The sequence below is a fragment of the Engystomops pustulosus genome, chromosome 3, assembly GCF_040894005.1.
Source record: "Engystomops pustulosus chromosome 3, aEngPut4.maternal, whole genome shotgun sequence".
Classification (NCBI taxonomy): domain Eukaryota; kingdom Metazoa; phylum Chordata; class Amphibia; order Anura; family Leptodactylidae; genus Engystomops; species Engystomops pustulosus.
Window position 1 is genome coordinate 214,331,412 of NC_092413.1, and position 24,802 is coordinate 214,356,213.

The 24,802-nt window shown below is 45.2% G+C and overlaps 1 protein-coding gene across 1 annotated transcript; it reads right to left on the reverse strand.

The window, feature by feature from the left end:
• Window positions 1-521: 521 nt before the first annotated feature.
• LOC140120716 (cysteine-rich venom protein ophanin-like) lies at window positions 522-22,716 on the reverse strand. Its single transcript, XM_072139669.1, has 7 exons — window positions 22,640-22,716; window positions 20,575-20,709; window positions 16,764-16,854; window positions 14,572-14,714; window positions 8,099-8,196; window positions 6,511-6,602; window positions 522-1,079 (listed from the first exon to the last, which is right to left on the reverse strand). The coding sequence occupies exons 2-7, from the start codon at window positions 20,584-20,586 to the stop codon at window positions 916-918; spliced, it is 600 nt and encodes a 199-aa protein (XP_071995770.1). The 5' UTR covers window positions 20,587-20,709; window positions 22,640-22,716; the 3' UTR covers window positions 522-915.
• Window positions 22,717-24,802: the final 2,086 nt, after the last annotated feature.

Below are 24,802 nucleotides of genomic sequence, written 5' to 3' on the forward strand. Positions count from 1 at the left end.
AGTGGGCGTGCTCTGTGACGTGGGCATATGTAAAGGATTCTGTGGTGTTTGCCTCTATTTTTATTAAAGCAGAAGTTGAAGGCGCATACTGAAAGTCAGTATTGATGTCCTATCCACAACTGCAGCTGTGGCTTCCATAGACAGCGAATGGAAGCACCGGAAGCCACATGAAATAGGAAAAAGGAGCCAATGGCTTTCAATATTTACAAGGCTCCAATCAGTTTATTGGTGCAGGGGTCGAGACCCCTAGGTGATATTGGCGTTAACGTCACGGTTACATTGCGTTTTGTAAACGCAAATGTTAAATGGAATATAATTAGGCAGATCACCTCTGCTCAGTTTTTGTAATGTGTTTCAAAACACACTCAAAACGCAATGTGTGAGCTTATCCTTAGAAGTAACCAATAAATTATTATAAAAAATGTAAATGCATAAATTTATGAATTTGAAACATTTAAAGCATGTGAAATAATTCCAATTTACATATTAAAACAGGGTCCATGAAAAAGAAAATCCTTCCTTTGCACCTGCCCAGGACCAGGTGCAGATTTGCGCGTAAAAAGTTGCAAAAACAAGCAAACAAAGTGATACATAAGTGAAAAGTCACACGGAACATCTGGAAAATAGAGATACATAATGCACAAGGTACAGACAAAGGTGCACTCAGAAAACAACAGCAAACGTCTCAGTGAAAAGTCACAAAAACAACAAAAGTTGCAAAAATAAAATGTCACAATTTAACGAGCCACAAATAAAGATGCAAATAAAGATACATGTCCCCCTAGGAGTCAAATTTAGGCTCAGATAGAATTTGCTCTGCTGTCCAGACAGGTAAATAAAAGAAAAAGTCCATGACTACATTTCGTTGTCGTTGTTGCATGATTGGCTGCGTTAAAATTCCATTGGCTTTCACATTCAAGCATATGAAGGATCGAAGTCCCCAGGATCGATGTATGGAGCGTGAACCTTACACAGACAGGTTTCAGGACAGAAATATGTTATCTCCTTAATGTAGCATAAATCATAAACTTCAGCTTCTTTACAATTTTCAAAAAAATCGTAGTGTTCACAATAATTTGCTGTGTGGGAAAAAAATGAAATATGGTTAGCACATCTCAGAAATGAACAAACAGGATACAACTTCCTAAAAATGACCAATTGCCATTTCTGTGTCCGCAAACAAAGCTATGAAGTTATGACTAAGGGGCGCTAATGCGGAGAACGGCTCGGAATGAAAGCGCAATCCAGGAAAATTCTAACAATTCTGGGAAACAGTATATTCAGAATACATGCAGGATAAAAGTTCAAGTGCTGTGAAGTGTATATATATATATACACATACACAAAGGAGACGAAAAGAGAAGAGGTATCTTGTAGGGCCCTCACTCTAAGGCCTCTTTCCATAGAACCTACGGTGACACCCTACAAGTGTCAGCGTACCATACAGCCCACGGGAGAAAGAGCATGCTCTCCTCTATGTATGACTGGGCACCAGTGTCGGACTGGCCCACCAGAGTACCAGAGGATCCTCCGGTGGGCCTTGGCTCTACCCAATACTGAACACCAGAGGTCCATCAGAAAACAACACAATTTGAAGGCTGCTAGAGTATATTTCCTGGGGGATAATGAAGAGAGGGCCCCCAGATTGATTTTCTCTGGTGGGCCTAAAGAAACCCAGTCCAGCACTGCCGGGCACTGTGCCGTGTTGTGGAGCGTGGCTATATGTGTTAGTGGGTTAGCCTTTTGTGTTAGTGTGAAAGAGACCTTAGGATAAGAGTAGTATCTGTTTAACTTCACGGTACAAAACATCTGGAAATTCTCATGTATACGCCCTCTAGTGAAAACCAAAAGAGCAAACAACTATGGTGATTTCAGACCCATCGCCTTAACATGACACATAATGAAGTCTGTTGAAAGTGTCTGCTGATGAAGTGGAAGGTGTATTCTTCCACCTTACCTGGAGGAGACTGTAACAGTTTGCTTAAGCAACAAGATGAGTGCGGTTGATGCCATTCTTTTCCTTCTACACAAAACATACTCATATCTAGAGAATAGTGGTACTACCGTGCGGATCACCAGTTTCGACTTCTCAAGCACGTTCAATACCATCGACCAGATTCTAATGAGGGATAAACTGTCCGATCTGAACACTGAGCAGTCTATCACTAACTGGATATATCACTATCTAACTGAAAGACCTCAATGGGGCACATTTACTTACCCGGTCCAGTCGCGATCCAGCGGTGCGTTCTCTGCTCTGGATTCGGGTCCGGCCGGGATTTATGAATGTAGTTCTTCCGCCGTCCACCAGGTGGCGCTGCTGCGCTGAAAGTCATCTCATCGCGCCGGAATGCACCACCTCGGACCAGGTGAAGGTAAGCGCTCCCCAAGCGACACTTTTTCGGTTTTTAAATGCGGCGGTTTTTCCGAATACGTCGGGTTTTCGTTCGGCCACGCCCCCCGATTTCCGTCGCGTGCATGCCGGCGCCGATGCGCCACAATCCGATCGCATGCGCCACAATCCCAGGGCAATTCAGGTACAATCGGCGCAAATCGGAAATATTCGGGTAACACGTCGGGAAAACGCGAATCGGGCCCTTAGTAAATGACCCCCAATGTGTCCTAATGGGCAAAGAACAATCAAAAACTTTGGTCAGAGCTCCACAGGGCAACCTACTCCTTCCATTCCAGTTTACTTTATACACTTCTGACTATCCCTCTGACACCTGTCACCTTCCGAAATTTTCAGATGATTCAGTTACTGTTGGCTGCATCCGGGAGGGTGATGAAAAAACCTACAGGAAAGTCATAAACAAATTTGTGGAATTGAGCGAAGGTAATAACCTCCTACTAAACGTAGAAAAAAACTAAAGAAATGGTCATTGACCTACGTAATCCTATCTTAATCAAAGGTAGAGCCATCGACCAGGTCCATACCTGTAAGTATCTTGCTGTGGCAATTGATGATAAACTAGAATGGATGTTGAACAGGGCACTCAAAAAAGCTTCCTCCAGAATGTACTTCCGTGGAAAACTTAAGTCATTCAACATCTGTAACAAAATCCCAAAGATGTTTTACGAATCACAAGCATTATATGCTACGCCACTGTCTTCTGGAGAGGGTCAATAAAAAACCCCAGATCAAATAGGCTGGCCAGAATCACCAGAAGGTCACAAAGCTTTGTAGGCAATAGCTTGAGCCCAATCGACAGCATTTGGCAGGTTAGGAGTTACGGAAAGTTTATTTCCATTGCAGGAAACGCAATACACCCATTGCACCAAGTACAAGTCCAACAACGGAGCACGAGAAGCGACCGATACAAGCAGATCAGCTGCCGAACAACAAGGTTCCAGAACTCCTTTATACAGAGAGTCATCCATTTCTACAATAAATGGACTCAAGGAGCAGCCAAACCAACTTAACAATCCCCACTTGCCCGTCCAACGAACATCTGTGTTCCTGACTGTCTATGATTTCTCTTTTGTGTACTCTAATTGCCGGAGCCGTGTGCACCACAATTTCCTCAGGGATTAATAAAGCTTTATTGTATTGTAAGGCAGATTCCTGGCTAGTCTGTACTATCGGAAAAATCAATTGTATCTGCGTCTTTAAGATAGAGATGCAACTGATGTACCAAGCAAAGAAGTACAAAGACATCTCCACCAATCTGACACTTTATATGATGCAGTCCGGCAGGACATCATCACAACGGGCTGTGTCACCACACTGGAGAAGCTTCGTGGCTACCGGCAGAAGATCCAAGAGAAGAGAAGATGGTTGCAATGTGAGAGACCGGAGGTGAGTATTACTTTATAACTTTTATTATTTTTTCTACTGGCCACGTGTCATATATACATCTATCATGGGAATTGAGTATAATTATGCTTTGGGGGGTTGTATCTACTAAAACAATGGGGGGACTGCATATTATAAAACTATGAGAGGCTATATCTACTTAAACTCGTCTATAATAAAATCCCGGAAGTGTTGTATATAAGAAAACTAGGGAGGTTGTATCTACTTAAATTATGGGGGGCTTTATAGAAGAAAACTATGGGAGGGCTTTGTCTACTTAATCTAGTTGGTTGTATATAATAAAACTAGGGGGTGTATAAAACGAATCTTTGGGGGGCTGGATATACTTGAATGGGGGCTTTTTATACTTAAACTACAGGGGGTCAGATACAAATGAAACCATGGAGATATTTGGGGTATTGTATATGGGGGGCTGTATTTTAAGGCTTTTAAATAAATTAGTGGCGCTGTATATTTAATCAAGGGAATAGATACAAACTAGGAAGTTTCCGTATGTAAATTAATAATTAGTGTACACAACATATTAGAACAGAGAGGCAGTACTGTGCTGTCTCCAGGGGTGGATTAGGACTGCCAAAGGCCCCGGGGTGTAGGAATATTATAGCCCCTACAACTCTGCAATCACTTCCTACATCTGGTACTAGAATCAGCTTCTTGGGGAATGGAGGATGTGTCCCTTCTGCTGTACTTTTAGGACCTATGGAGGACCTTCAACTGTCCTGAAATGGCTCCTGTGTACATGTGTATTGAGAGAAGGAACAGATGTACAAGAATTTCATGGCTGAAGGTCATTCTCAGTATAAAATTTGGTGAGTGGTTTGGGTGTCCATGGGCCCTCTAAAAGCGCTGGGCCTGAGTTCCCGCCCCAAACTGCCTATATTATAATCCACTATTGCAGTGCTCATAGATACAGGTTTGGAGTTTTAGTAAATGTTAACATTTCTCAAACAAAACTCCCCCAACATACTAAAATGATGGTTTACAATGATACTTAGTTTAATATTATTTTTAACACATTGGGGGACATTAACTATGGGATTACCAACATTTTTATGGGGCTCCTACCGCCTGGTCTCCTTTCTGACCCAGTCATTAGTTATGGCACCAGAAAAAATTTGATTTTTCACCTCCTTCGGCTCCAAAAGCAGCTGTGTTTTTTTTTGTGGTGTGGAAACTCTGACACAATTAATATGAGTCTTTTCATTTTTATGGCGCCGGAATGTAGCAGACAATAGACAAAAATAAAATTGGTCTTACCTACTCACCAAATTCTCCGAAACATTTATGACGCTTGGGACAGTAAATGGTCCCAGGGACAAAAATATTGGGGGTCATTTACTAAGGGCCCGATTCGCGTTTTCCCGACGTGTTACCCAAATATTTTCGATTTGCACCGATTTCCCCTGAATTGCCCCGGGATTTTGGCGCATGCAATCGGATTGTGGCGCATCGGTGCTGGCATGCACGGGACGGAAATCGGGGGGCGTGGCCGAAAAAAACGCTGCATTTAAAAAAAAAAATGTGTCGCGGAGCCCGGCTCGGTGTATTCCAGTGCATTCCAGGGAACTTCAGCGCAGCAGCACCACCTCGGAGGAACTACCTTAATAAATCCCGGCCGGACCCGAATCCAGCGCAGAGAACGCGCCGCTGGATCGCGAATGGACCGGGTAAGTAAATCTGCCCCATTATCTGCAATTATCTCAAAATCAAATATGTACCTCATTTGGAAACCAAACTGGTGGAGGTAACAACACTTTTCAGTTAGAATTTATTGATCAGCTTTGGTAGTTTATTAAAGTGGTTGTCACAAGTTGGATGTTTATTGGTCAGAATCCTAAGGGATAACGATCTGATAGGTGGAGGTCAGTGTGAAACTCTCATGTTTGTGATTGGTGGATCTTTCTCTGGTTGGATCAATATGGACCAATCAATATGTTAACTGCCCCATCTGGCAGGATCCGCTCATTGGGGCAGATTTACTTACCCGGTCCGTTCGCGATCCAGCGGCGCGTTCTCTGTGGTGGATTCGGGTCCGGCCGGGATTCACTAAGGCAGTTCCTCCGCCGTCCACCAGGTGGCGCTGCTGCGCTGAAGTTCCCCGGAGGCGCGCTGGAATGCCCTGAAATTCACCGGCCTATACCTGGTGAAGGTAAGTGTAATTTTCGCGACACATTTTTTGTTTTAAATGCGGCGGTTTTTCCGAATCCGTTGATTTTTCGTTCGGCCACGCCCCCCGATTTCCGTCGCGTGTAGGCCAGCGCCGATGCGCCACAATCCGATCGCGTGCGCCAAAATCCTGGGGCAATTCAGGGAAAAACGTCGCAAATCGGAAATATTCGGGTAACACATCGGGAAAACACGAATCGGGCCCTTAGTAAATGACCCCCAGTGTTTTCTTTTTAATGCCTTTGTTTTTACAAAAAGTGGCTCAGTGGCTCTGGGCTCCATAGCTGTTAATTGAGTCTGGAGCCCCCCCCCCAAGTTAATTTGCGTAATTTTAAAGCTTTTTTTTGTAAAACTAAAAGCACAAGAAGCTAAAAGAAGAGCAGATCCTGCCACAGGGGACACGCACCAGTATGTCAGTGTGATTGGTTTTCTATTTTTCATCCTGGTGGTAGATAAAATTCAATTGTGGGACAACCCCTCTAATTTGTTAAATTCATTAAAATGTAGGAGGCGGATATTATACTTACTGCAGAGATTATAGCCGTCACATGCTGTTTCACATGAGCTGCATGGCTCTCCGGGAATGTATGGAGTGTACAATGCACTGGCTTTATTTCCACTGAAAGAGGTTTAAATGAAAATTATATATATTTATAAAATTATGATTCAATATGTATGATATGTAGTAGTAATTTGGGACATAAAAGCGAATCGCTCACCTCTGACCCGCCCCTTAAACTGCAATCAGTACCGTATATACTCGTGTTCGTGCTTAAAAACCTCAACTTGGCTTATACACAAGTCAATACTTAAGAGAAAAACACTTAAAAAAAAGCTTATATACACACCCTCCGGCAGCCCCGATGCGCAGCGCTGCTCCCCCGATGTCATCGCGGCTCCTCTTCTGGCTTCCCGGCTCCTCTTCTTTCTTCTGTAACAGGCGGCAGGGCGTGGCCATGTTATCTCTCAGACGGCACATAGTATGACGTCGGCAGCGGCCACATCATAGGAAGCGCCTGCCGGGAGAAAACATGGCCGCGCCCTGCCACCTGTTACAGAAGAAAGAAGAGGAGCCGCGATGACATCGGGGAAGCAGCGCTGCGCATCGGTGCCGCCGGAGGGTGTGTATGTAAGCTTTTTTTTGTTTTTTAAGTGCTGGGCTGGCTGTATACTACAGGGGGCAGAATGGGCTGGCTGTATACTACAGGGGGCAGAATGGGCTGGCTGTATACTACAGGGGGAAGGCTGGGTTGGCTGTATACTACAGGGGGCAGAAAGGGCTAGCTGTATATGACAGGGGGCAGGCTGGGGTGGCTGTATACTACAGGGGGCAGGCTGGGCTGGCTGTATACTACAGGGGACAGGCTGGGCTGGCTGTATACAACAGGGGGCAGGCTGGGTGTATACTACAGGAGGCAGGCTGGCTGTATACTACAGGAGGCAGGCTGTCTGTATAATACTGGGGGCTTGCTGGCTATATACTGGGGGGGGGGGGGGGGCTGTGAGCAATGCATTTCCCACCCTCAGCTTATACTCGAGTCAATAGGATTTCCCAGTTTTTGGTGGTAAAATTAGGGGTTTCGGCTTATACTCGGGTCGGCTTATACTCAAGTATATACAGTACCTTATTCCTGACTGATATCTCTGTATTTCATAGATAAAAATCATATTCCTTCTCTTATAACACAGATGAAATGCAGTTGAGCTCCATCTGACTTCTTTATGGCCGCTCAACCCCATACCACCCCCTCTCAGATGCGAATTCCCATGCATGTGCGGTGTGCCCCTGTGTGTCCCTGGCAGGATCGGTCATATTCACTCCCACAATGCATAGAGTTGAATAGAGAGTGATAGCACGTGTTTGGCTCCCTCTATCCAGCTTGGCTGCTTTCCAAGGATTGGAGCGGGTCCTAGAAGCGGGAGCCACATCTATTATCTATTTATGACGTATTCTAAGAAAATACTAAAAAAATAATTAAAAAGGATAAGGATACATCATAAATAATAAAGATGGGAACACCCCTTTAAGGTTTAAAAAATTAACACAAAAATGAAGTCACTTAACCTAGTACAAAATACTGAACCTGAATCGGATAGAAAATGGCTTATACCTACATGGTATAATAAAGGCAGACGTAGAAGACAACTTCAGTATTGTCCACTGGGCATAACGAAACACTACACCCAACCGTATACGTGTTCCCTGCAGCGAGCTGTGGAGCGGAAAGGTTCAAAAGATGAAAATACAGATTTAAAGGGAACCTGTCACCACATTTGCACATATACAGCCAGTGACAGGTTCCTACAGAGCTCTAATAACTGACTGACCCCCTTCTTTCAGCTAAAAATTGTTTTGCTTACATCCGGATAAATCACCTTTTATCACCTGGCATCAGAGGGGGCGTGTCCTGCTCGTCCGGCCCCTCCCATCTAATACTCTCCATGCCTTGTGCCTCCCTACTAGTCACAGTTCATGTCATGTTACCAGAGTGACATCATCTCAGGTCCTTTAACAAACTGTACCCCATGCATGTATCTGACCACATGAAGTCACAGCAGCCTCCATGGACTTCTACTCCTCTCCATCCTCCATGGAGGCTGCTGTGATTTCAAGTAATCACTTACATAGGGTACAGTTTGCTGTTATTAGAAGGCTAAAGGACCGGCAATGATGTCACACTGCATGTCATGAATGTAACACAAGGCACCATGTAAAACAAGTGACACAATATTTTTCATCTGTTCATAGAGCTTTATATGTCTGTAGTTGAATATTAGCAGACAGTCCCTAAGTACAAGGAGGCGGGACAGGGATTTAAAGAGACACAGAGCTGTCAGTCAGAATAATAGGGCGTGGCTCACAGCCAACCTGAGAGAGAGAAGAGCCACAGATACCAGACATGAGTCAGGAAAGCTAACTTGCATATCAGAAAAACGTCTATTATTAAGGTACAGTGCCCCACTGGCAGCCAATTTTAGGTGATATGGGAAGGACTTGTAACCCTTTATCAGCTGGCATTGTTAGTCAGGGTGGTCAAAATCTGGTGACAGGTACTCTTTAAGTAAAAAGGGAAAAATAAAGTAAGAATTTTGCAAGTTTGCCATCTAAAATGAATAGAAAAGTTTGTAATTTCTATCAGAGGTCACTTGAAACTGTGAAAGACCAGAGACCACAGAAATCACATTATCAGATTTTAAAATAATTATTCAGCATTTTATTGCATAAAATGCTGATCCCAGTATAAGGTGAAACTAATTTTAACACAAAAAACCGTGAAAACCTATTGACACGAGTATAAGCTGAGGGTGAGAAATGCATTGTTGAAGCCCCCTCAGTATATAGCCTGCAAGCCTCCTGTAGTATATACCGTGCAGACCCTGCCCCCCCAGTATATAGGCTGCAGCCCCTGCCCCCACAGTATATACCCTACAGCCCCTGCCCCCCCACTATATCGGCTGCAGCATGTGCATCCCCAGTATGTAGCCTTCCGCCCCTGCCCCCCAGTATATAGCCAATAACCTCTGCCCCCAGTCTGCAGCCCCTGTCCCACCAGAGTATATAGCCAAAAAGTGTACTCAGCTTATGACGCCCCCCCAAGTCCTCTTCTATACATCGATACTCCAGAATCGTCTTCTTGTCCCTACGCGGTCTCACTGACATCATGTGTGTGCCGGCGCACATAGTAGAATGTCATGATGACGTCATGATGCCTGCAATGGACCGCGTGGGGACACAGAGCCGATGCCGGAGCATCAATGGATAGAAGAGGACCGTCCGGGTCTCTTGACTCAAGTATAAGCCAAGTTAGGGGTTTTCAGCAAATTTTTTGTATACTCCAGTATATTTGGTAATATTTGGTACAAAAGCAAATTAGAGTCAATTCAGAGGTTTCCTGTAGTTCTTGTGGTATGCACTGCAGCAGGGATTTTTGCTCCTCCATACACATCTTCTCCAGATCTTTTAGACTTCAGGGCTGTCACTGAGGAATATTCATTTTCAGAATCCAAAGATTTTCAATTATGTTCAGGTCAGGAGGCTGGCAAGGCCGTGACTAGACCCTGAAATGGTTCTCAGGGAGCTGCTCCGTGCTTCTACCTAGGGAAGGATTGTTTTGGCAAAACGCTTGCGAAACATGGCCCCATCCATCCTCCCTTCAATAGAGCAGTTGTCTTGTCCCCTTATCAGAAAGACCTCCAAAGTATGTTGTTTCCACCTCCATGCTTCATGGTTGGCATGGTGTTCTTGAGGTTGTGCTCATCCTTTGTCTCAAAACACAGCGAAAAGAGTTTATACCAAAAAATTTTATTTTATTCTCATATGACCATATGAACCTCTCACATGCTTCCTCTGTATCACCCAGATGGCCAGTGGGAAACTTCAAAAAGGCCTGGACATGAGGGGGACCTTACAAGCTGTGCATGATTTTGATCCATGATGACTTGCTGTGCTGTTACAAATAGTTCTCTTTCAGACTATGGTCCCAGTTTGCCTCAGGTCATTGGTCAGGTTTACGCTGATTCATGGCCAGTCTCCAAATCACCCTTTCCCCATGAGCCAGGATCTTGTCCTGAGCCCCGGACCCAGAGAGATTTGCAATCATCTTGAGTTTCTTCCATTCTCCAATAATAGAAAGGTGTCAGGACACACAGAACATGGCAGCTCGCTGTGTATGGGGAGTGTAGTCACAGAGAGGACAGAGCGCCCATGCTGACCCCTGACCACTGCTGGCTATGATAGAAAGGTGTCAGGACACACAGGACATGGCAGCTCGCTGTGTATGGGGGGTGTAGTCACAGAGGGGTCAGAGCGCCCCCATGCTGACCCCTGACCACTGCTGGCTATGATAGAAAGGTGTCAGGACACACAGGACATGGCAGCTCGCTGTGTATGGGGGGTGTAGTCACAGAGAGGTCAGAGCCCCCATGCTGAGCCCTGACCACTGCTGGCTGTGATAGAAAGGTGTCAGGACACACAGGACATGGCAGCTCGCTGTGTATGGGGGGTGTAGTCACAGAGGGGTCAGAGTGCCCATGCTGACCCCTGACCTCTGCTGGCTATGATAGAAAGGTGTCAGGACACAGAGGACGTGGCAGCTCGCTGTGTATGGGGGGTGTAGTCACAGAGAGGTCAGAGCCCCCATGCTGAGCCCTGACCACTGCTGGCTATGATAGAAAGGTGTCAGGACACACAGGACATGGCAGCTCGCTGTGTATGGGGGGTGTAGTCACAGAGAGGTCAGAGCGCCCATGCTGACCCCTGACCACTGCTGGCTATGATAGAAAGGTGTCAGGACACACAGGACATGGCAGCTGGCTGTGTATGGGGGGTGTAGTCACAGAGGGGTCAGAGTGCCCATGCTGACCCCTGACCTCTGCTGGCTATGATAGAAAGGTGTCAGGACACAGAGGACGTGGCAGCTCGCTGTGTATGGGGGGTGTAGTCACAGAGAGGTCAGAGCCCCCATGCTGAGCCCTGACCACTGCTGGCTATGATAGAAAGGTGTCAGGACACACAGGACATGGCAGCTCGCTGTGTATGGGGGGTGTAGTCACAGAGAGGTCAGAGCGCCCATGCTGACCCCTGACCACTGCTGGCTATGATAGAAAGGTGTCATGGCACACAGGACATGGCAGCTCGCTGTGTATGGGGGGTGTAGTCACAGAGAGGTCAGAGCACCCATGCTGACCCCTGACCACTGCTGGCTATGATAGAAAGGTGTCAGGACACACAGGACATGGCAGCTGGCTGTGTATGGGGGGTGTAGTCACAGAGGGGTCAGAGTGCCCATGCTGACCCCTGACCTCTGCTGGCTATGATAGAAAGGTGTCAGGACACAGAGGACGTGGCAGCTCGCTGTGTATGGGGGGTGTAGTCACAGAGAGGACAGAGCGCCCATGCTGACCCCTGACCACTGCTGGCTATGATAGAAAGGTGTCAGGACACACAGGACATGGCAGCTCGCTGTGTATGGGGGGTGTAGTCACAGAGGGGTCAGAGCGCCCCCATGCTGACCCCTGACCATTGCTGGCTATGATAGAAAGGTGTCAGGACACACAGGACATGGCAGCTGGCTGTGTATGGGGGGTGTAGTCACAGAGAGGTCAGAGCGCCCATGCTGACCCCTGACCACTGCTGGCTATGATAGAAAGGTGTCAGGACACACAGGACATGGCAGCTCGCTGTGTATGGGGGGTGTAGTCACAGAGAGGTCAGAGCACCCATGCTGACCCCTGACCACTGCTGGTTATGATAGAAAGGTGTCAGGACACACAGGACATGGCAGCTGGCTGTGTATGGGGGGTGTAGTCACAGAGGGGTCAGAGTGCCCATGCTGACCCCTGACCTCTGCTGGCTATGATAGAAAGGTGTCAGGACACAGAGGACGTGGCAGCTCGCTGTGTATGGGGGGTGTAGTCACAGAGAGGACAGAGCGCCCATGCTGACCCCTGACCACTGCTGGCTATGATAGAAAGGTGTCAGGACACACAGGACATGGCAGCTCGCTGTGTATGGGGGGTGTAGTCACAGAGGGGTCAGAGCGCCCCCATGCTGACCCCTGACCACTGCTGGCTATGATAGAAAGGTGTCAGGACACACAGGACATGGCAGCTGGCTGTGTATGGGGGGTGTAGTCACAGAGAGGTCAGAGCGCCCATGCTGACCCCTGACCACTGCTGGCTATGATAGAAAGGTGTCAGGACACACAGGACATGGCAGCTCGCTGTGTATGGGGGGGGGGTGTAGTCATAGAGTGGTCAGAGCACCCATGCTGACCCCTGACCACTGCTGGCTATGATAGAAAGGTGTCAGGACACACAGGACATGGCAGCTCGCTGTGTATGGGGGGTGTAGTCACAGAGAGGTCAGAGCACCCATGCTGACCCCTGACCACTGCTGGCTATGATAGAAAGGTGTGAGGACACACAAGACATGGCAGCTCGCTGTGTATGGAGGGTGTAGTCACAGAGAGGTCAGAGCACCCATGCTGACCCCTGACCACTGCTGGCTATGATAGAAAGGTGTCAGGACACACAGGACATGGCAGCTGGCTGTGTATGGGGGGTGTAGTCACAGAGGGGTCAGAGTGCCCATGCTGACCCCTGACCTCTGCTGGCTATGATAGAAAGGTGTCAGGACACAGAGGACATGGCAGCTCACTGTGTATGGGGGGTGTAGTCACAGAGGGGTCAGAGTGCCCATGCTGACCCCTGACCATTTCTGGCTATGATAGAAAGGTGTCAGGACACACAGGACATGGCAGCTCGCTGTGTATGGGGGGTGTAGTCACAGATGGGTCAGAGCGCCCATGCTGATCCCTGACCACTGCTGGCTATGATAGAAAGGTGTCAGGAAACACAGGACATGGCAGCTCGCTGTGTATGGGGGGTGTAGTCACAGAGGGGTCAGAGCGCCCATGCTGTCCCCTGACCACTGCTGGCTATGATAGAAAGGTGTCAGGACACACAGGACATGGCAGCTCGCTGAGTATGGGGGGTGTAGTCACAGAGGTCAGAGCGCCCATGCTGACCCCTGACCACTGCTGGCTATGATAGAAAGGTGTCAGGACACACAGGACATGGCAGCTCGCTGTGTATGGGGGGTGTAGTCACAGAGGGGTCAGAGCGCCCATGCTGACCCCTGACCACTGCTGGCTATAATAGAAAGGTGTCAGGACACACAGGACATGGCAGTTCGCTGTGTATGGGGGGTGTAGCCACAGAGGTCAGAGCGCCCATGCTGACCCCTGACCACTGCTGGCTATGATAGAAAGGTGTCAGGACACACAGGACATGGCAGCTCGCTGTGTATGGGGGGTGTAGTCACAGAGGGGTCAGAGCGCCCATGCTGACCCCTGACCACTGCTGGCTATAATAGAAAGGTGTCAGGACACACAGGACATGGCAGTTCGCTGTGTATGGGGGGTGTAGCCACAGAGGGGTCAGAGCGCCCATGCTGACCCCTGACCACTGCTGGCTATGATAGAAAGGTGTCAGGACACACAGGACATGGCAGTTCGCTGTGTATGGGGGGTGTAGTCACAGAGGGGTCAGAGCGCCCATGCTGACCCCTGACCACTGCTCGCTATGATAGGAAGGTGTCAGGACACAGGACATGGCAGCTCGCTGTGTATGGGGGGTGTAGTCACAGAGGGGTCAGAGCGCCCATGCTGACCCCTGACCACTGCTGGCTATGATAGAAGGGTGTCAGGACACAGGACATGACAGCTCGCTGTGTATGGGGGGTGTAGTCACAGAGGGGTCAGAGCGCCCATGCTGACCCCTGACCACTGCTGGCTATGATAGAAAGGTGTCAGGACACACAGTACATGACAGCTCGCTGTGTATTGGGGGGTGTAGTCACAGAGGGGTCAGAGCACCCATGCTGACCCCTGACCACTGCTGGCTATGATAGAAAGGTGTCAGGACACACAGGACATGGCAGCTCGCTGTGTATGGGGGTGTAGTCACAGCTTAGTCAAAGCGCCCATGCTGACCCCTGACCACTGATACAAATATTTAGTTGTTTGAAAAAATAATAACCCCTAGCCGAGAGATGTGCACACAAGAAGTGTTCCAGCAATACTTACCTGAGTATAATGTGCAACGACCTCACCATCTATAGCACCTACACCAAAATCAAGGAAATTCTTTTCCTTTTCCCATCTCTTCACAGCAGCTTTCCATGAAATTGGCACAGGCGACGTCAGAATATTTTCTCCGCAAGGACTTCCTTTAAAAAAAAAATTCAAATTGATGATTATATGAGACTAAATCATAACCTGCGGAGCGTCACAGTCTATAAGTGCACACACGGTGAGACCCAGCAGGTGCAACTCAAATGTATCTGTGATCTGGAGGTGCAGATTAATTATAGAAGCATTAGCATTGCTACCTGTAAAAATGGAGCCGCACTCAGAGTGCATTCACACGTTCAGGTTTTCTGATGCAGTTTTTGATGTCCAAACCAGAAGTGGAGTGAAAAAAAGAGGAGGAGGAGTTTCTCCCAGTTATACAATTTGTCAATAATATTCCTCACCTGTTTTTGGCTTCAAAACTGCATCAGAAAAATCTATCGTGGGAACGCACCTTAAAAGGAACTTGCCATCAGCATAAGCCACTACCAGAATATTGTCAAGCAGCATAACAGCTTCTAATTTTTGTTTCTTTCATGTACCAGTGTGGTGGCATCATCCAGAAAATCAACTTTGAATTGAGCTGTCAATTTTTTATGTAAAGTCAAGGAGGAGGAGAGTTTTGCCCTGAAGTCAAGGTGGGGATCTCTGAACGTTTCCTCCTCTGTAACTGACATCATGCATCACTACAGGAGATCTGGTCAGTGATGTCTCTAGATGAAGGACCATCAATTACAGTGAAAGGGGCTTTCTGAGGAAGAGAGAGCTTGACTTCAGTGTTAAAATCTCCACCTCCTTGACTTTATACAACCAACTTCCATCTCACTTCAAAATTAAATTTCTGGATGATTCCACCGCACTGGGTCATGAAAGAAAAATGATCTGTAAGGTGTTTAGCTGCTTGCAAAATACTTGTAGTGGTTTATTAGGTCAATTTCTGCTGACAGGTTCCTTTTAAGGGTAAGTCCACACATTGGGGCACATTTACTAAGGGTCCGCAGCCGCGAATCTGTCGGGTTTTTCCCAAATATTTTTCCGCTTTGCGCTGTATTTCACGGGATTGTGGCGCACGCAATCGATTTTTGGCGCAATCGCGCCGACTTTCATGCGACAGAAATTGGGGGGCGTGGCCACCGGACAACCCGAAGGATTCGGAAAAACCGCGGAATTTAAAAAGCCATTTGTGTCGCAAGATCAAGCACTCACATACACCAGAAAAAAGCAGGTGAACTCCGGCGGACCTCGGCGCAGCAGCGACACCTGGTGAATATCGGCGCACAGACCTTAGTGAATTCCGGCAGAACCCGAATCAGCGTCGGAGAACCCGCCGCTGGATCGCGACTGGACCGGGTAAGTAAATGTGCCCCATTGAGGTTTTTCGGATGCAGCTTTTGAAGCCAAAAGTCGGTGTGGAACATAATGGACCAGAATGTATAATCAAGAGGTGCTGCTCCTGCTCTTGTTTGATTTCACTCCTGGTTTGGAGATCAAATACTGCATCTGAAAAACTGAAAGTATGGATACACCCTAAGGCTGCACATGGTGTGGATTGTCATGCAGAAAATCCCTATGAAACTCTGCATACAGTATGCACAGTTTTTACATGTTTTTTTTTACATGTGTTTTTCACGTGGTCTCATCTATTTAGCATTGCGTCTTTTTTGTGCAATTTTGGTTTTATGGCCATGGGTAGAGGGTTGACAGCGATTGAAGCAAATGTAGCACATAGTGGGATTTTGAAATCTTTCAGAATTTTAAAAGCACTGAAGACATGTTTTTATTTATACAATTTTCGCACAAACTTTTGATAGTTTTTTATTCAAATTCAAATGGGAAGTAGAATCGTCTCCTGATGACTTCACACGGTGGTCAAGGCGCCATTTAGAATTTTGATGGCCCCACTAAAAGAATAATTGGAATTGTCCCAGTATCTCCTCTTTCCGAACAGTCAATGCCATTATTTTAAGATGTCATTTGTCAGATAGGCGGATCCTTGCATGATGCAACCAGGACCGCCCACTTGACAATAAAGAGTCTAATAAGCAGATTGGATACCTGGAAACAATGGCCGTTGGGCTTTATGGTTGTCTTGGATAGCCCTGGATCTACCAATCAGACAGCCTGTAATCTTTACATTAAGAACTTACCTTCATATAATCGCTGAAATTCTGCACTGTGGTTTATATTACACTTGTTTGTCAAGCCCTGTGCCATATGTCCCAGTTTAGGATCCCAATGCTAGAGAAAAAAAAAAAGATAAAATAAATAAAAGGAGCATTACAAAATAAAGGATAAAAAACACTATAGACGAAACATAGAGGTAGATTTCTCTGTTAATGATAAAAATACATCCCGATTTTCACTAAAAAAAACTGCCTTGCAGATTTACAACTGTTTTATGTAACTTTTTTTTAACTAGTATTGATGATAAAGGCGTGGCCTCTCAAAATGGGCGTGGTCTGTGGTTGGTTTTACTGCCACAAATGCACCCAAATCCCAAGGTTTGTGAATCTTTCAGTAGAAAACTAAGCCAACAAATAGAAGGTGTAGAGAAAGAACGGAAAGTAAGATTTTTTTTAAAGGGAATCAGTCATCAACTCAACATACAACATGCAGAACGAATACATGTTTTTTTTCAGAACATGTATGCTTTCTGCCAGTTGTACAGGAAATAAGGTGTAAAAGTATGTTTTGCTACCTGTTAAAGAGTGCAAAGCAAAAGGCATGTGAATCAGCAACTCCTCCCTCTAGCAGCTCCCTCCTTTCCCCCCTCCCTTCCACTGACCTCAGCAAACTCTGTTCAAATCAAGTCTCCGGACATGTGCAGTCTGCAGTGTAAGTGTAGCCTGAACTCCTCAGTGCACTTGCCCGGTGCCAAATTTTAACAAAGTTTGCTGAGGATGTTAGTAGAAGGGAGGGGATATGAGGGAGCTGCTAGAGGGAGGGTGAGGATGACTCGCTGACTCACAAGCCTTTTGCTCGTCGTATTTATCAGGCAGCGTGGTTTATATTTAAACTTTATTTTCTGTACAACAGAAGTCAAAGCCAGCAGCAGATAGTGTGATAAGTGTGGTACATCATAAGACTGTCTAACTGTGCACAGTCTTAATTTTTTGGCACTTTTATTAGGCTCCAGTGACAGGGCCATTTCTAGTAACTGCCCGGGCTCTAGTCATTTGGACAGGTGGATGCACTATGACCCTCCCTCTGCTCTAAAGTGTAAGAGATTCAATAGCATCTGCGTCTTTAAGATGCAAATTCTATTGATAATGAGAGCCCCACGCAGCTCCTTCTCTGAGCTCCTGTGCACTATCCTCACTGTGACACAGGCAGGGGGATGACATCATTCTGCTGCTGGAGTCCTCTAGAGGTGTTGGAGTATCAGCAGCCGCTAGAGGAAGATACGGTGAGAGCACGAGAGAGGTAAGTTGCTTTAACATTTTAAAGGGAGTAATGTATATATGTAATTTCATCATAGCAATAACATTTTGTTCATGTTGTTTCATTATAGAGAGTTTCCTGTTGCTTTTCAGTTAAATTAACCTTCTTGAGACTGTGATACCTTTTAGGGGCTAATAGAAAAAGAAGATAGTACGCGCAAGATTTTGCTAAATTCCCTTCATCAGGCATGATATAACTGGCTTTTTGAAGTAAAATATTTTATACATAAAAGATCAGAGAAGTGATGCAGAAAAAAAACAATTACAAGGCTGATAAACAAGGGCCTTAGCTAGATTAGCTTGGTTCTGGTGCTGTATTTCTGTAGGGAGACTTTATGGTGCTGTATTCCTGTATTTGGTGCTGTATTTTTTTGTAGGAAGGCAGGACCAGGCTCTGGTCCTGTATTTATGGTTCCAGCATTGTTCTTGTGCTATATTTCTGTATGTAGCCATGTTCTGGTGTTTTATTTCTGTATTGAGCTGGATCCTGGTGCTTTAAATCTTTGAGTCACATCTTTTGTGCTAGATGGAAATTTAGGCCCAACTTGATCTAGCATAGATTTCAGCTATTAACCATGTTATAACCTGTTGGGCCAAGGAATAACTTGCATTAATTTAAAAAAAAGTTGCAAGGAGGGCACAAAAGATCAAAAAGCTATTATTTTCATTTTGTTCTTCAGAAAGTGAGAATTTTGCATGTTTTGCACTACAATTCTGGGTGCAAGTCATGATAAGGCCCTATAAAAGGTAATAGATAAGGTTGGAAAAAATTCACATCTATCACGTACAACCTATAAATCCATAAATCTACAATTGTATTACAGTCCGCCCAATAAGCTTGGTTGCTCTCTTGCACTTGTTCCAGTTCATGTCCATTGTAGGGTATATGAAGGCAAAACTATCCCCTAATCATGGGCATCTTTACCTCCTTTGATACATCCAATAATTTAATTTGACTCAGTAGTATTTGCCTGGCACTGGTCACTAAAATTAGGTTTACCATATGCCAATCGCCCCAAATCTTTGTCTACTGAAGCTTTTCCAAGTTAACTCCCCTTAAGAACATATAGTAGTTATACCTTTTTCCCCTTCACCAAAATGCATTTATTTATATTAAACTTTATTAGCCATTTCGCAGCCCACCTTCAACAAATATCCCTGTAGTAATTTTATGCTATCTTCCGCTTTATAAGTTACTTTACAGAGCTTAGTATCATCTACAAATATTGAAACTCTACTGTGTAAACCCTCAATGAGGTCATTGATATACAATAATATATTAAAAAGTAAGGGTCCCATTACTGACCCCTGCGGTATCTGACTGGTAACTTACATCCAATCCGAGGCTCTTCAATTAATGACCACCCTTTGTGTTGATCACTAATTACTAACCCAACTTTTACGCCAGTCCCAGCAGCCTCAAGTTATGAACCAACTTCTAGCATGCTTTATCAAATTCCACAGAAAAGTTCAGGTATACAACATCCACAGCCTCCCCCTGGTCCAGTCTAGAACTTACCTCCTTAAATTACTCTGACAGGACCATCCCAATGTTGATGTTGATATATAAGCAGGGGTGGGAGTGAAATTTTTAACAATAGGCTCCCTACTATGCGAGGAAGAAGTTCCTCCATTTGAATGATGAAATTTCCTTCTGTTATCAAGGATAACACTTGTGTGATGGACGGAGAGAAGCGGAGGATGGGAGCTTCTCAGGGGAGCTTTTAGACCATATTTTGTGTCGTGTCCTTCAACACCACAAGAAACACCAAAACCGGCTGCTGAGCCAATCACCGATTGACCCTAGCCAAGCAATATTTGGCTTATTGATCTCTCATTCCAAAATCACCTTTTTTTCATTTTCTACAGTTTTTACTGAAACCCACTTTGGGTAAGTCTGCAATTTTTGGCTATAGGCAGCTCCTCCAGAGATTAACCAGCAACTTAAGTTGCACAGCTTGGAAAGATTGGTCCTGTGCGTCACCCCCTGGTGTATTCTCCATAAAACTCACGTGTAGATCAGATGAGCACCCAAACTCAACAAACTGCTGGAGGTTATCACCCGAGGCGTCATTCTCTGTATGTTTTTTCCTTTTTTCTCATGAGGTGGCAAGAGTCAGATTGGAAGCGGAGTATGACATGAATCGGGAGTGGTGCTACCAGAGCGCAAGTATGTTATTGTCCCCCAGAAGAAATCCCACTAAATAAAAAGTCTCCATGGGAGTCTACATTGGAAATTTCCAATATAAATCATGTAATCGGTTCCTGCCAACAAAATCCTATTGTCCTTTATTTTACATTTGTCAGGTTCTGATGGGTTGTTGTGTTGACCGGACCTCAACCCAAAAGTTCAGGTCTATGTCAAACTTTGCGGGTTCTGGTCCCCATACCCAAACATAAGTCAGAAGATATGGTTCAGGTCATGGTCTGCTCACCCCCCTAGAGGAAACACATCATCCTCGGCGCAGAACCTTAGTCATGGGTTATTTGGCTTCTTTTATTTCTGACTATTTCTTACCATTTTTTGCATATTAGCAGCCGGAGGATTCACTCATCTTCTCACGGAATTGTGAATTTTAGTTATTTCGATCTGAACCGACTCATCATCAGTCCGAAGAGTTTCAAATGGTACAATTTCATTTGGTGAAATATACTAGCAAACAGAGAAATAATGTGTGTTATTAATGACACAATGATATAAAGTGATAAAACAGACTACAAAATGCACAATCCATATACGTTATTACAGAATATAAGCAGTGCGACCACATGTGTCCATATTTGCCGGGTGGACATCAGCAGTTGAGCACCAGTCATCCTTCTGATGCATATTGGAAATTAACCAAAATCATGGCAGGAACAGGACCTGCACTATAATGTGTGATGTGGATGCTTGGCTCCCTCATAGTGTGATGAGATACAGTGTGAATTATGCATCACTGCACTGTGACCGTGCACAATAGAAGTCAATGGGGGTTCATGAATTGCTTCTGTTTTTGCAACTATCTTGCAGCCCCCATTTATGATTATGTGCGCAAGGCCTCAGTATTAGTGTGTAATATGCTACGATCAAGTGGGTGGAGTTACAGTAATGAGCATAATTAACGGGATGCCGAAAATAATCTTCCTGATTGCTCAGGAATGATGGGGGCTAGAGAAAAAAAAATGGCAAAGATGGGAACGGACTTATAAGGTATTAAAGTATATTTAAATCTAGGACATTTGTGACCTATCCATAGGAGAACTGTTATGTCCCATTGGATGGGTCATCACTAAATTTATCTACAGTCAGTTTCCTAGTTGGCATTGACACCTGCAGTACAATATAGCTACTACTGAAGGGTTAAGATGTGATGTTTGTATATGTTGCAACATTTGTTATCTTCCCTGCAGAATCCTAGGCTGGTGATTGCTTGGTGGCCCACCATGGTTTACAGTGGGCACTGCAAAGGTTTATAAATATGATCTCATTCTAAGCTTCCTGTTGTCACAAGGTGATCCCTTGCATCTCCCTGCTGGCCCTGACAGGCCATATATGGTATATTCAGTAAACTTGCTATTAATGTCCACTTTAAGAATATCCTTGGTGAAGATATAAAACTGGGCACCCTACAAGTGGCAGTGGGGCACCGGTAAGTGCAACCTGTGCAGCCAACGTCTGTTCCCAGTGCTGTTCTTTTCTTTAACATTGGTGTCGGGTCATGGCCTCATCATGAATTGTTAAAAAGCTGATTGGGTATGGTTACCGAGCCTCAAGCCAGACCCCCCAGCAATCATGGGCATTAACTCTTTAAATGCCTCAGTCACCAGTAGCATTTAAATTACTGTGACCCCACTGCCGAACAGACCCATTAAAAATCTTTTCTTGTCCGGGTACCAAACCAGACCTGAACTCCCACAAGTAACACCCACGATTAGTGCTGCCAGAGATCATGGGTGTTAACTCTTTAGATGCTGCAGGCAAAGTCACCGGTGGCATTCAAGTTACTGTGACAATGCTGCACTCCACCATGGGTCTTCACTCCCAATGACATTATTGGGGTGCAACAAAACGGAGGTGCCGAGTGTCTCCGGCAGGCTAGTGAGGCCACAGCAATTTAAATGTCAATAGTTGCTTTGACAGCAGCATTTAAAGAGTTAATGACTGCAATTAGTACCAATGGCGGGAGGGGGGGGAGGGAGGCAGCCAAAGCAGGACCCAAGCTTCTAATGAAGTTCCGATCATATCCATCCAAAACTTTGGGTGGTGCCATTTGGGTTTGCTCAACACTACCCTGTCGACTTTTATCTGATGCCGACAGTCACCATTAGAGATACATTATACTGTTCTTTAAGATGAGAGGACCACCATATTTCCACCATGGGTGTGCCAGATATTAGCCACACTCCAACTTGCTCATAATATAGCAGATAACCTGTTATACATGTCTTCTAGACAAAATTGCCTTTGCCTAACAAATCATAGTCCTCCATTCCCAAACCAACTGTCACCCCAAAATATTTTGTTAATAATGGTCTAGTTAAATAATAGTTAGTAGGTACTACATCACCACTAATATGGAAATAATGTCGCTGAAACTTACCCCTTCCACAGACAATTGCCCCAGTAAAGCACAAACCAGAGCAAGCGGGACGGTATAGAGACAGCGCTTCATCTCTTAGTATAGAATAGGAGAAGGACATGGTTAGTATTTGCCTTATTACAAATAATCTATTTTGTAGTTATTAAAAAGTTGTAATGAATCAACGATGTGTTTATATGCAGGAGCCCCAGCTCACAGCTAACCCAATCTATTTCTGTATTTAGGCTTACAAATACACCAATCGTGTTAAATATAATGGGGCTCATTTACTAAGGGTCTGAACGCCGCACTTTCTTCGGGTTTCCCGAATATTTCCGATTTGCGCTGAATTGCTGCACGCGAGCGGATTTTGGTGCATCGGCACCGGCTTGCACGCGACAGAAATCGGGGGGCGTGGTCGTCAGACAACCCGACGGATTCTGACAAACCGCAAAATTTAAAAAAGGATTTGTGTTGCAAGATCAGCACTCACATGCACCGGGAAGAAGCACGATCTTAGTGAATCGCACCAGACCCGAATCCTCGTCGGACAACACACCGCAGGATCGCAACGGGACCAGGTAAGTAAATCTGCCCCATTGTGTAATATATAGTCAAGTTGTTATAGGGTAGGGAGAGATTAGTGGGTTGTATATAGTGCCGTATCTGTGTACTAGAGCACTCAGCTCCTCCTGTTAACAGAAGGATATGGAAGGAGCTTTTCTTATGCTATAACCATCTGACTCCCTTCTGCTCTATAACATGCTGCTGGCAGATCGGACCCTATTTATAATCTGCTTAGCTGAACCTGCAATGCATATTGTGTTTAGATACAGCGTTGTGTACAATCCAGTCATCCCCTCCTGCTCCTTTATAACATGCTGCCTGCAGCTAATCTACTACGTTCTGCTCCACCTAATATGTAATATGTTGTCTGCAGATAGGATACTATGTACAATCTGCTCAGCTCCTCCTGCTCTATAACATGCTGCCTGCAGATAAAACCTAGACGCAATCTCCGCAGCTCCTACACAAAGCCCACAGATACTACAGATAGGTAACTACATGAAATATGCGCAGCTCCTCCTGCTTTATAACATGCTGCCTGCAGATAGGACACTATGTACAATCTGCTCAGCTCATCCTGCTTTATAACATGCTGCCTGCAGATAGGACACTATGTATAATCTGTTCATCTCATCCTGCTCTATAACATGCTGCCTACAGATAGGACACTATGTACAATCTGCTCAGCTCCTTCTGCACAATAACATGCTGCCTGCAGATAGGACACTATGTATAATCTGTTCATCTCATCCTGCTCTATAACATGCTGCCTGCAGATAGGACACTATGTACAACCTGCTCAGCTCCTCCTGCTCTATACCATGCTGCCTGCAGATAGGACACTATGTACAACCTGCTCAGCTCCTCCTGCTCTATAACATGCTGCCTGCAGATAGGACACTATGTACAATCTGCTCAGCTCCTCCTGCTCTATAACATGCTGCCTGTAGATAGGACACTATGTACAATCTGCTCAGCTCCTCCTGCTCTATAACATGCTGCATGCAGATCAGAAACCATAGGAAACATGACAGGTTCTCCTCTTGCAGTCTTTCTAATCTTTGGAAATCACTTCCCTACAGTTAAGTTCTCTCCTTATTATTATTGTATATTTTGCAGCAACACAAAAAGGTCTTTCCCAGCAGTAATAAACTTTTACGGAAAAATAGTTACTGGTACTAAGAGAAAAGCAGTTATTTAAACTTAATTAAAACAACTTCTGTAACTAATCTTCAATTCCGCTTTTATATTTCTGAGTTTCTAGTGCAATTTCTTCATATTTAGTTGTAAATATTGATACATTCCCATAATACAGCAAACACACAGGAAATTCTTACCTTCCGAACATCGATAGCTGTAGACTGGTGACTGAGCTCTCCGTGTGATGACTTTATATATATGTATGTTCCTTCCTTCCTTTTTTTTTTTTTTTTTATTGTTTTAGTTTTTTTTCCATTTCAAATTTTGCATCCAGAGCCAAGTAATCATGAAAACATTTTGCCCCTGACTATATTAAATTCTTCTGAATAATGTTAGTGTTGGCTCCTGGCCCTGACAGTAGACGCCAATGATATAAAACACAAGTGATGTTTCTATTAAGCACAACAAGTGCAATGA